The 11,823-nt window shown below is 39.6% G+C and overlaps 1 protein-coding gene across 4 annotated transcripts in view; it reads right to left on the bottom strand.

Moving 5' to 3' along the window:
- nipbla (NIPBL cohesin loading factor a) overlaps positions 1-11,823 on the bottom strand; it is a 33,844-nt gene that overhangs the window by 5,435 nt on the left and 16,586 nt on the right. For 3 of the 4 annotated variants that reach the window (XM_032515064.1, XM_032515065.1, XM_032515067.1), the window contains exons 15-43: positions 11,323-11,496; positions 10,789-10,950; positions 10,377-10,483; positions 10,191-10,277; positions 9,691-9,922; positions 9,001-9,152; positions 8,818-8,898; positions 8,506-8,606; positions 8,147-8,276; positions 7,967-8,049; positions 7,306-7,438; positions 7,017-7,160; positions 6,797-6,883; positions 5,666-5,886; positions 5,406-5,508; positions 5,188-5,286; positions 4,868-5,014; positions 3,922-4,056; positions 3,599-3,697; positions 3,383-3,436; positions 3,182-3,290; positions 2,884-3,014; positions 2,476-2,616; positions 2,246-2,339; positions 1,858-2,012; positions 1,531-1,621; positions 1,182-1,355; positions 801-991; positions 512-619 (exon numbers count right to left, since the gene is read on the bottom strand). In XM_032515064.1, the coding sequence (XP_032370955.1) occupies positions 512-619; positions 801-991; positions 1,182-1,355; positions 1,531-1,621; positions 1,858-2,012; positions 2,246-2,339; positions 2,476-2,616; positions 2,884-3,014; positions 3,182-3,290; positions 3,383-3,436; positions 3,599-3,697; positions 3,922-4,056; positions 4,868-5,014; positions 5,188-5,286; positions 5,406-5,508; positions 5,666-5,886; positions 6,797-6,883; positions 7,017-7,160; positions 7,306-7,438; positions 7,967-8,049; positions 8,147-8,276; positions 8,506-8,606; positions 8,818-8,898; positions 9,001-9,152; positions 9,691-9,922; positions 10,191-10,277; positions 10,377-10,483; positions 10,789-10,950; positions 11,323-11,496 (3,725 nt within the window). The remainder of the gene's footprint in view (positions 1-511; positions 620-800; positions 992-1,181; positions 1,356-1,530; positions 1,622-1,857; positions 2,013-2,245; positions 2,340-2,475; positions 2,617-2,883; positions 3,015-3,181; positions 3,291-3,382; positions 3,437-3,598; positions 3,698-3,921; positions 4,057-4,867; positions 5,015-5,187; positions 5,287-5,405; positions 5,509-5,665; positions 5,887-6,796; positions 6,884-7,016; positions 7,161-7,305; positions 7,439-7,966; positions 8,050-8,146; positions 8,277-8,505; positions 8,607-8,817; positions 8,899-9,000; positions 9,153-9,690; positions 9,923-10,190; positions 10,278-10,376; positions 10,484-10,788; positions 10,951-11,322; positions 11,497-11,823) is intronic. The other variant, XM_032515066.1, reaches the window with a different exon arrangement.

Below are 11,823 nucleotides of genomic sequence, written 5' to 3'. Positions count from 1 at the left end.
GCTAACTCTAGCAGGAGGATAACTCAGTGTAGGCAGCACCCATTGTTTTCGTTTTTTCGCTACTGACAGTACTCCAAATTTCCAAACAACAGAGCTACGTGTTGAAATCGACCGGAATTCTCCTTTAACGTGTATTCCTGGTGTTGGTCTAGTGGCTGTTAATGGAAAATAAAGTTCTACCACAAACCACCTCAGCATTAAAGTAGCTATAGAATATGACATGATGATATTTTATATGATACTGCCATGGATAAACTTTCACTTTCTAGAATATATTTTAAAATCACATCAATACAAAGGTAATCTCACATATTCTACCACCGGCACGAAGATGTTGCAGGATGACTAAGTAATCATATGTTGATCATTCTGTACTGGATGTTATTCGGAGAGCACTGAAAGACTAAGTTGGAATTCCTTTTCCAGGTACAAATGGTTTAACTATCTTAAGTCATTGAGTAATGAAGGCGAGTCATTATTTCAAAACTTGCAACAAGGAACACCAACTCACATGGATGAATCCTGTGTACTTCTTGTCAATCTCCACCAGCTGCTGATCAGATTTGTTCCTCATGCTGGGCTCGGGGTCTGTTCCCATAGCAATGAGGTAGGGTACACACTGCACAGACAAGACAAAAAAGAGGGGACGTCACATATGTATGTTCATTGTTTTGTTCATCAAAACTGTTAAATTGTAGTAAATGAGGGTTTAACTATACTTAAACACATAAAAATGATGGTTATCTTTTAGGAGTTAGTTTTAGTTTGTGGTTTGACTGCTTCTGGCTCTCACATCTTACCTGAACAGGATGGATGAGACCCTGGTTGAGTGTGAGAGCTATGACGTTGAGAGCAAAGTGCCGTACACTGGACTGGGTGTGGAAGAATGCCTCCAGCACCTGTTTAAGATAAAGCTGCATGATGGAGCTGCTCATCCCTGAAGAGATGTCTCCCATCTCCTTCAGATCCTCCTTTTTGGACAGTTTTTTCCCTGCACGGTCACAAAATACAATGTGAGGCACAAACTTTTAGAGGCAAAATGTCAAAATAAACAATTCATTAATCCCTATGCACTGTTGATGCTGCCATCAACAAAATCAGTATGCTGTCAGAGGATGTAACACTGGAGCGCTGCATCAAGAAGCTGTTCAAAGTACAGCAACAACCACAACTTCACTTACATTCTCTGTCTGCCTCCTGCATCCGCGTGTCCTCCTCTTGAAGGTATGTCTGGAGGTTTTTGAGGATCTGGATTTTGAGGTTGATGGAGGAGGCACTGTCAGCCAGGATGCCATTGTACAAGGTCTTCACCTCAGGCATAAACATCTGGCTGGGATGCATGATCACGAGGAAGCCTGAAGAAATAGAATAACAAAAAGCAAAGACATGTAAGAACAAGTAAACGATGCATCTCCATCCACCTCATTTATACCTGCCGGGGCAAGAAAATCCAAAGATAGGTTTTTTCACACGATATTTACGGTGACCGTTATATTTGTCAAAACTAATATTTAAAAATGGTGTTCTTGCCTAATCCAATGATGGCTTTGGTCTTGACCTCCTCGTCCTCATGTTTGGTGAAGTATATCAGCAACTCCAGAACTTTCTCCTTGATCTCAACCTGTACACAACATACATGGACACATAGTTGTAAAACAGCGTACATTTTAACATTGTTATAGCAGCAACAAAGATGGTTAAGCAATGGATTTAGTTTCACATCCAAGCTATTTTTGTCTAACTTTACTTGTGGCACGTTCTCAAGCAGTGTTTGTTTTCTTTCTGCGTCCAATCCATAGCTGTCTACAACTTTAATTTCCGATTTTAAATATTATGACACATCAACCGCAATCCTACCTTGTTGGTGCCCTTGAACTCCTCCAGATCAAAATCAAAGTGGCGGGCCAGAGCACCCACAGTGAAGAGCGACCGCAGCAGGAAAGGCTTGTTTGCTACCAATGTTGTGCTGTTAGGATCCTCCTGAAGTTGAACCTTCAGCTTGTTAAGTGCGCCTAAAAAAAAAAGATAAAGACTTTAAAGTTCCAATTTTTATTTTATAGCAGTTTTTATTTTCTTTTACTTAAAACTAAAGTGTACTCTTGTTTAAATGTATATGTTGTTTGGAAAGATACAAGTTATATTGCCTTGTCTTGGAACGTGGTAAAGGTGACACTTCAAAAGGTCAACACTGAAGACTTCTGTTGTCCTAGCAAAAACACAGTAACTACACAATCGTATATCTCACCATAGAATCTGTTGAAGCAAGCCCAGACAAACTTATAGTTGTGTGTGACTTTGTTGACAACAGCTCCAAGACAGCTCACACAGTGCTGGACAACCTAGAGAAAAGGTTGAGAAAAGGAGCATCATGTAATCTCTATAACACTGATTGCACTTCACTTACATTTCACAGAGCAAACTTGGTTCTACAACGTGTACCCAATATAAATTTCAAAAAAAGCCACTGCCACGCACCGTCATGCCGTATTTGATGATGAGTTTCATGAGGTCTTCTTCGATGGTGGCAAGGAAAGTTTCACTGGGATGTTCCATCAGAGGTACCACAAGCTCCAAGATCTTTGCCACGTTACAGATGACCATGAAGTCATTGGAAGTCTGCAGGGGAAACAATATACCGGTAAAACAGGGAAAGCTCTAATAAATCAGGCACCAATAGTCTCCACTGGTGGTCCTTAAATTCCCCTAACAAAAAAATCATTGCAAAAGTGTCTTTTCATGGATCAATCCAATCTGAAGATTAAGGTGTGAATTCTTTATGTTAATCCCTCCACACATGTAAAGTGTCATTAATTATGCAAAAAGGTTTAAGTATTTCCTTAATACTTCCACAGTGACAAACTGGATTTAATATGCACAACTTACGTTACACTTTGTGGTCAGGTAGGGTTGCATGGTCATTGCATGTTTGACCATGAGCTGGGCTCTGATCTTGCTGAATAAGTACAGGGTGGTGATACACGCCACTAGCCGTGTTGAGTTTACACCTTTGTTCTCTACAGAGGAAAGAGGAAATAGATTCATTCTTATTTGAATAGTACAACAATTCATAATCTTACTCTAGAGCACTGATTAACTCAACTAGAAGTATAGACAGTGGTTTAAAAAAAAAAAAAAAAATCAACATCTGCCGCATGGCCCAGTTGGAGTTAAACTTGCATACCTGAAAGAGACTCCTCGTATTTGAGGATGTGCTCTACCAGATTGTCAACTAGCTGAACACAGGCCTTTTTTGCTGGTTTATAGGATGCATCCTCTTCAGACTTTAGAAGCTAGAACAAGAGACAATGTTCATGTTAAAATATTTTAAACGTTGATATATTTCCCACCAGGTGAAGCCCCAACACATGAATCAAATGCTTACATTCTGAAGAAGCTGCTCAAACCAGTCATAGCCGGTGTCTCGACACGCTGCAACCTGAAGAAGAAATCAGAAGTAAGAATTAAAAGTATTCTGGCCAAACTTCAGTATGAGACAAAATTATATGATAGGGTGGAGGCCGGTGAAAGATTTAGATTTTTTGTTGAGATGCATTTTTATTACTGGATACAAAAAAACTGGCAATTCAGTTAAGCCTACCACATCAGTGATGTTGAGGATCTTTCTGGTCATGGTCTCCTTGTCATGGGCTGGAGTCGGAGTAAACCACAACTTCTGGAATGTCTCATTCACCAATTTCTATAAAACGCAAGTTCACGTGTCATTGGGTTAGATCTATACTGTGTACAAATATGTTAAATGTTTTGTAATGAAAATATTGCAATACAGAGAGTTAACTAAATAGAGTCATGTCAATAAAAAGAATAATAACGATTGAAGAATGGAAGTCATATCTTTGACTTAAAATGTATCTATTTATTTTACTTAAATTGTGAAGAGACAAAGGTGCAGTCGATCCATACCTTGATGCCTTCCTCATCATTGACCCTGCGGATCATCCGCACACACATCTCAGTAACCTTACTGAAGGTTGGCTGCTCCAGGCAGATGTCTCTGAGGATCTTGATCACCCGTTTTCTCACGCTGATACCAGTGTCCTGTGCACCAAAAGAAGTTCAAATCATAAAGACTTTGCAATGTTCTGCAAGCATTACATCAAAAACAAGGCTTTTGTTTTCATATACAAAAAGAAACAACTGCATGGGTTGCGGTAGCATTTTTCTGCCAATAGGTGGCAGCGTAAGACTATAATGAAGAGTGAACTTCTCATGAACCCTCCTGAGCATTTCCATGACAACAGGCACAACAATGTCAATGCCTTCAATTCTAATATGCTCAGTACAAAGAATGAGCACAAAGATTGTGTGTTGGACTGCATTTCAAATTTGATGGCTTACATTACCACGGTGATCACAATGATCTACGTTAATACTAGACTGCATGCTGCTAATAAACAGGCTCCTTATTTAATTATTATGTTTTATCACTTATAAGCAAACTTAAAATTTCTTCAAACTCAGTTTCCCATTAAAACGCAGCGACCAGAAAAATTAGCCTCCTTGACCCAGTAGAAGAAGTTCCCGCTCCATTTGCATACGTGTTAAACAGGTGCATGCAGCTCCATTTCCACGCTAGTTTGGCACCAAGGTTTTAAAGTGTAAAACATATAATGGGAGCCAGGGAGAAAAGTTATTTTCCAATGTGACAATTGTAAAAGTGTACAAAAAACGGAACCATAACACAAAGATACCTCATCAAAAAGCTTGCTATGTAGGAGGCTCTTGATACATTTATAAAGGAGACATAATGATCAACTGCCAGTGCTCTGTATGATTACATTTCATATGGGGATTGTAAGACCTCACAACAGAATAATGTGTCTACAATGAATCTAATTGAGCAACTTACCAGTATCCTTTCTATGAGCATGTCATAGTACTGCTCGGTGAGTTGGGGTCTGCTGAGCACAAATTTGCCCAGCAGCTCTACAGCTGCCTCTCTCACACTGGTAGAGTTGTCCATCAAACGGCCATGGACGCCTCGCTGCATGTCGGACTGCAGAAGAGGAGAAGAGTGTCAGTACATAGCACGGGAAGAAAGACAACACAATAACTTGCGCACACAACAGAATAGCATAGGACAGAATTAGAAAGTACATTTTGACATAGAAAATGTGTGTGCAATTCAGGCATGACAAATTGTCTTTGCAAACACGGATCCTAACATACCCTCGCCAGTATGCTGGGGTCCACAGCCACAACCTCAGACAAACATTTCATGGCTTTGGTCCTTACAGCGATGGCACTTTCCCCGAGGACTCGCAAGATCTATAAAAATATATATAATAAATGTACTTGTATTATACTGTGTGAACAACTTATAGATTATTTTATGCAGCTGCTGTGATTCATTAAAAAGACAAAAGATACTTATGGTAAGATCTTACCTGAGTTAAATAAATATCAAAGCTCTGGGCGAACGGCCTCATGGAGGCCAAATAACGCACAATCAGACAGGAGTCCTCATAGTCCACAGTGTCAGAGTTCATTCTGGAGAAAAGGGTAAAAAGGACAAATGTTATAGGATTGTACAGTCACAACACGGGACAGTGAAACTCGAGCTGACAGATACAGAGAAATAGGTTTAACTAGGTCAGTAAGTTATGTGATTATGGAGTGCATTAATGAGATATTTAAAAATTCTTACTTTAGGGTGGCAAAATGAGCCGGCGTGGTCTTTATGATGTTGCGCAGGAATTTCTTGCGCTTCTCAGCACGCTGCATAATTTCACCGGTGGTCTCCATCTCCTTGGCATGTTGTGGTCCGTCCGATGAGTCCTCATCCTTTGGGTTCTGGTTCCGCATGGACTTCTCAGCCTCCGTGGTGGCGTCCCGGAACCACTGGGCAACGTAGAACTTTCTAGCAAACTAGAGGACAAAGTAGGGCTGCACAATTAATCGAATATTAAATATCAATCACAATTTTGGCTTCCCATAATTAAATGAGGATGATCGACTAAGATATTGACAATTAAAACCTGTGATCCGCTAATAGCAAACTCATGAAATCAAATCATGAGTGGCATTGTGCACGGTAGAACAACCAAACAGACCTCAGCAGCAGCTGAAATCGTTTGTTTCTTACACTGAACTGTAACTTGTATTCTGTTAAATGTGTCTTAATCTATTTTAGCTGTTTTTATGTTTTTAATTGTTCTTTAATGTTTTATGAAAAGCACTTTGAATTACCTTGTTTCTGAACTGTGCTATACAAATTAAGCTGCCTTGCCTTACACACATTAGCCTATTTGATTATAAGAAATATTTCCGTTCACAGCTGAGAAGGATAGGGTAGTAGTTTTGCTGTATAAATTAGCCTAGTGGACTTTTCCTGCACTACTAGCCCAATCCCGACAGAACACCATGGTGAATTTTAGCCTGCATGCAAGTTTGTTCAGTCTAAAATTGCTGAAACAGAGCAGCTAATATTTGTAGCAAGAGCAACAAGTTAGCAGACTACCAAGTCATCGTTGCACTTTTCTGTGTGTGAGGAGAGAATCACAACTGAAAATGACAGCAAAATGAAATAAAGACTCGCACCGAGTTAAAATGGAAATGCTGTGCTACACTACAAGACTTTTCTGTTTAATTAAAGACATTCATTTTAGGATTTGGTTATTCTATAGTATTAAAAAAAAAAAAGACTGTCCAAATCCAAAAAATACTACCTAATAAACAAATATCCAAATAGTTAAATGTTTGGGTCCAGCCCTACTTATTTTAATGCCATGATGTGATTTGAGTCACCACTGGCACAGCCAGTCTAATGTAAACTCACCACCAGTGAGGCATCGGTCTCAGCACTCTCTTCCAAGTAGTCCAGTAGAGCCTTCTGCAGCTGCTGGGTCTCATCATTACCTTGAGACTTTATAATCAGAGAGAGATGGATAACAAAACAATTGTTTAGCTTGTTCCATTTAACTTATTTTGTCACAATGAACTTCAACTTATATGTTCAAGAGACAGTGAGGTCATCAAATGTGAATTTGTTATTCTACCTCTTGGAGGATTCGATCAATTGATCTCTGGTCCATCTTGCTGGTGACAGCGTCCTTCCTCAGACGGGCAGCCACTGTGCCCAGGTAGTCCAGAGATGCTACTCTCAGAGCCATCTCTGTCTGCTTATTACTGAACTGGTGTACCTGATGGGAGCAGACAGAGCGAAAAAGAAATGAAGAATTTTACACTTTAGACCAAGACTGACTTTTACTACACATTTTATTTTATCATCAACTTAAGTGCAAATAGTTGCATTTAGGTTTAAAGAAAGAGCTCTGTCATACTAACCAGTAGTCTACCAAGTAGACTGAGCAGCAGCTCTGCAGCAGGCCACTCTGGCTTGTTTACTGTGGAGAGCAGGTCCTGTACAAAGTTCTCAAACAATGGCCGGTAATCTTCTTCTCCCTGTTTACTGCCACACCTGAGGACGGGGTAAAGATGAAGGAAGTGGCAGAGGGGGAAATTGTTGGAAAGAATGGAAACCATAGTGAAAAAATATCAAAAATAGCAGGCCGAAGGGGCTAAGCATCATACAGCCACCAGATAATGAAGACACAGAAAGTTAAAATGTGCATGTTAAAAAGTCAGGCCCTAAACCCACCAAACACAAAAGTGTTGTGAGTACTTGACAGGCATAGAGCAATTTGGAAGAGTAGGTCCATAAATTGTTTGCATCTCGTGCAGTACCCAACATGCACACCATGAGAATGGAGGTGGTTTGACACATATTTCTGCTGGCTGCAGAAGGAATAACAAACTGGGGCAGTAAAAGATGTGACAGGTAGCAATGAAAAGGAGAAAAAGCAGTAGCTTTTTCTCTTTTGGAGCAGAAGAAAAAAGCTGTTTTCTTATGTATTAGTCTGCACTGTTGTATGGAAATAAATACTTAAGGTGACAGCTTCAGTGCAATGCAACTTTCTTATTAAAAAAGAACATCTATTTGAATTACTTTTTGAGGAAGACTGAGAGGAAGTTTTGTGCTGTTCTCATTGCCGTCTCATAGGAGTTGGTTATCAATACATCTTGATCCACCTAAGTAGAAAAAAAATGAAACGTTTGACTGTGTTTGTATTGTATAAACTGTATTTTTGCTTGCGTGGTGGTTTTGAGTGTCTGCTTGCTGTCCTACCTTGCTGTCGTACTCGTCGAACATGTCCTTGTCGTTGGGGAGGTGGACCACACACTGGATTAGCTGCAGCACCAGAGCCGTCACCATTTGGATATACAATGGCTCTCCATCCTGGTCTGAGCTGTTCAGCCTAGATACACAAGAGGCAAGGATACATGTAAAGTTACTATTATGGGTGTTATACAGAAAAATAATGGACTGTTGTAATGGTTTAGGAACACAATTGTGAAATCTTCCCCCCTGCCTCAACTATTATTTTGATACACTAATGGCAGGACAATAAAGCATTTCATTTGATGTCTCATCCTTGCAACACCTAATGGCTATAAATCCATGTGAATTAAGATAAAACAAGTTACCGGAAATTCCTGAGAGAGCGTTTGCTGGTTGGCAGTCTGGCCAAAGAGGTGAAGATCTCCTCTAAGATCAGCTGCCGATGCTTCTCATAACGTGAGAACACCTGGAGACAGAAAATAAAAGGTGTTTAGTCTCTACCTTCATTGTTTTGGAGAACAGTAAATACACATGAAAGGATAATATACCAAGAGATGTACACAAAAGTCACAAAGAGCTGTTTAACTAAAATGTGAAACAAAAAGATTGAAAGCAGTCTTTATAGATACATTTCTATACATTTTTTAGAGAGAGAGAGAAAATAAACACAGACTTACTGCTGTAACTAGTTTAATGGCACACAGCTGCAGCTCACTGACATTCTCCACAAAGAATGGAGTGATTCCCATAGAAGAAACCTGGTAAAAACAAGAATGACATGAGTCAGCATGTGGTTTGCGCTGACATTTTTGACTTAATAAACAGAACTGCAGTCTATCTAGAGTACTTTTAGTTTTTACCTGGAGAATAGTTGTGTCTGTAAGTAGCTGGATCTCTAGGAGCTCAGACATGTTGCTGACAATGTCGCATACTTTGTTGTACAACATGACAATCACACGCTGCTTGTGTGTGGAGCATTTTGCACGCTTTGCCTTGGAGCTTAACAGGCCACCTAGATGGACAAGAGTAATAACCCTGTTAAATCCTTTTCAAAGTGTTTTGTTCAAGAACCATGATTTTACATACTAAAAAACATTTTCCAGTTCTGTTAATCAAAAAAAGAAATGTGTAATATGTTGGCACTCTGTCAAATTAAACTTTACTTTACTCTGTCGTATATCATAACAGAGCTAACAGCTTTATAAACACATTTCCTAAATGTGATTCACAGAGTCATGCTTGATCTTATTACAGCTGTAATTTCTGATACAGGTTATATATAATATATATACTTCCATGCCGAAGAGTCTATAAAGTCAATCATTTTTATGTAATAACCCAATGATAATTTCCAGACACCAGTGATCAATTGCAGGCAGGTTTGTCCATCTCTCAGCTTAGTCCTTGAAGTTTTATGAACAAAACTGACAGATGGTTCTCACGCAATAATTTTAAAACTTATCAATTTGGTTTCACTGAGATCACAACAGCCCAGGCACACATAAAATTAATCAAACAAATAAAATAAAGCTAATCTTCTTTATCCTCACCTCCATGAGGGTCCACCCTGTAGACTGGGTCGTATTGTGGATACAGTGTGTTTTGAAGATGATACTTGGTATATTGTAGCACCCGCTCTATGACGTCTTCTATGTAGACAGCCTTCGGCATGTGTAATGAGGTCATGATGTTAAGCGCCGTCAGACAGGCGTCTGCTGACTTTGTGACTCTCTCCATTATCAGGTCTCTCCAAAGTTTCTCCTCATCTTCAGCATCATGGTCCTGAGGTTAGAAAAGAAAATAATGTGAAAGCGTTTTACAGGAATAAATTTCTCTTAAGGACAAGGTTTTTGTTTTTTATTACATTTGCAAAGTTATCTTGAGTAGCATTTTAAGAATTAATTTTCTACTTTTGCTGCCAGAGAGTATCTTTGATTTTCCTACATTAACAATCCATGGATTTCTTTAGTATATCACAAAATTGGCATGTTAGTTAAATACCACTAAAAGAAGAATATTCAACACAGAAAGAGGGAGGAAGGGAGCTCACATGGCTCATCATGGTGGAGAGCTTGGACCCATCCTGGATATTCTTCTCCAGTATGTTCAGCAGCTTCACCAGCTTGTCTGATGGGATCTACAACAACAGGAACCTTTATTTAGTCCTAAATCTGAAACAGCACCACACAAACACAACAGTCCAACTTTCTTTGTACTAATATACTAAATTCAGTACCCTGCTGGTGATGCCCATGGCCTTAATCTTGGCAGACTCGCTGCCCAGCTCATTCAACTGGTGTTTACCAAGCAAAAATTCTTGGGGTATCTCATCATCATCTGCTGCTGGAAAACACAAAAGAAATCACGATGAAATACAGTGAGGTTTCTGTATTTGAATTTTCAAAATTAACAAAACCTGTCAGCACTGATATTTATTTCATTCTTTCTGACCACCAGATCGCGCGTGCGCAGGTTAAGTATTTATATCCACAAAGTCACATGTGACCTCGGGATGCCCCGCTAAGGTATTGAGTTCCGGTGGCATCCACAAACTTGGGATTTGAAAGATTCCGAGTGACTAAGAACTCTGGCGGTCATCCAGGATTCATAGAACTGTAGAACTGTTACATTCGTAACATTCAATTTACCCATGGTGGTGAAATCCACATCCTCCAGATTATCCAGTATGTTGTCAATGCTCGCCAAGAACCTCTTGAATGTGGACGAGTCCATCAACTCTTCGTGGGTCAGCTTGGGTTCATATGCTTTCCGTTTCTTCTGTTTCTCCTTCATCTTCATTTTTCTGGCAACTGAGTGTGAAAAATGTCATCTTAATTTGTTATTGCGTTTGTTTCGTTTGTATTGTGTGCAGCAGATACTCAACACTCTCTACAAGTTTGTTATTTTAGTAAACTTTTAGTTTTCTAGGTTTAAATTTGTCGCATGCACTGGCAAGTAAAATATAAATGGATGCTATGCCCTTAATGTTTCTAATCTGTGATGTCATGTAATTTAGTTTTCTGTTTATAGATAAAAGACCATAACTCCACAGTCTAACAAGGCATTAGCATTAACTGCAGCAACCAAACAAAATCAAAACAAAACAAAACTCTATCAATGTCAAACACAAAAGTTAAAAAAGCATAAATGGAAATGCAGTGACAGATGACTTGAATACAGACTTTCACTCATGCTGGGTGGAGGTGAATGTTCCTCGGAGGAGTCTCGGTACCGGCTCCCTGAGCCTCGTCGGCTGTCCCGGTTCCCGCCTTTCCGATGATCCCCTGAACCCCGCCGTTCCCTTTCTTCCATATCCCAGGACCTGTCTTTGTCTCGGCGCTGCCGCTTCCTTGCAGCTGTAGAGATTAGGGATAAAAAAAAATCCCCCAAAACAATCAGTCCCTATAATCTAAAAAAAAAGAAATCTATACCAAAGCAACACTAACACCTCGAAAGAGTAGATGTGCTTTCAATCCCTTTCCATTGTTTTATTAAACTTTTAAAAAATAATTTAATTTATAATTTATACTTTTTACTAATCCCCAGTAAGGAAACAACAAGATACACTCTACACTACACGCGGACCTTAAATACACACATTCTCAGGTCCAATACATGCACAAATGGACAGATGTCAGAGTAAGGGGGGCTGCGACTGCTGAACAGGCGCCCTAAGCGGTTGG

Source organism: Etheostoma spectabile, chromosome 5 (assembly GCF_008692095.1).
Source record: "Etheostoma spectabile isolate EspeVRDwgs_2016 chromosome 5, UIUC_Espe_1.0, whole genome shotgun sequence".
Lineage (NCBI taxonomy): Eukaryota > Metazoa > Chordata > Actinopteri > Perciformes > Percidae > Etheostoma > Etheostoma spectabile.
Note: the sequence above shows the minus strand (reverse complement) of the source record. Positions and strands in the feature narration are given on the sequence as shown.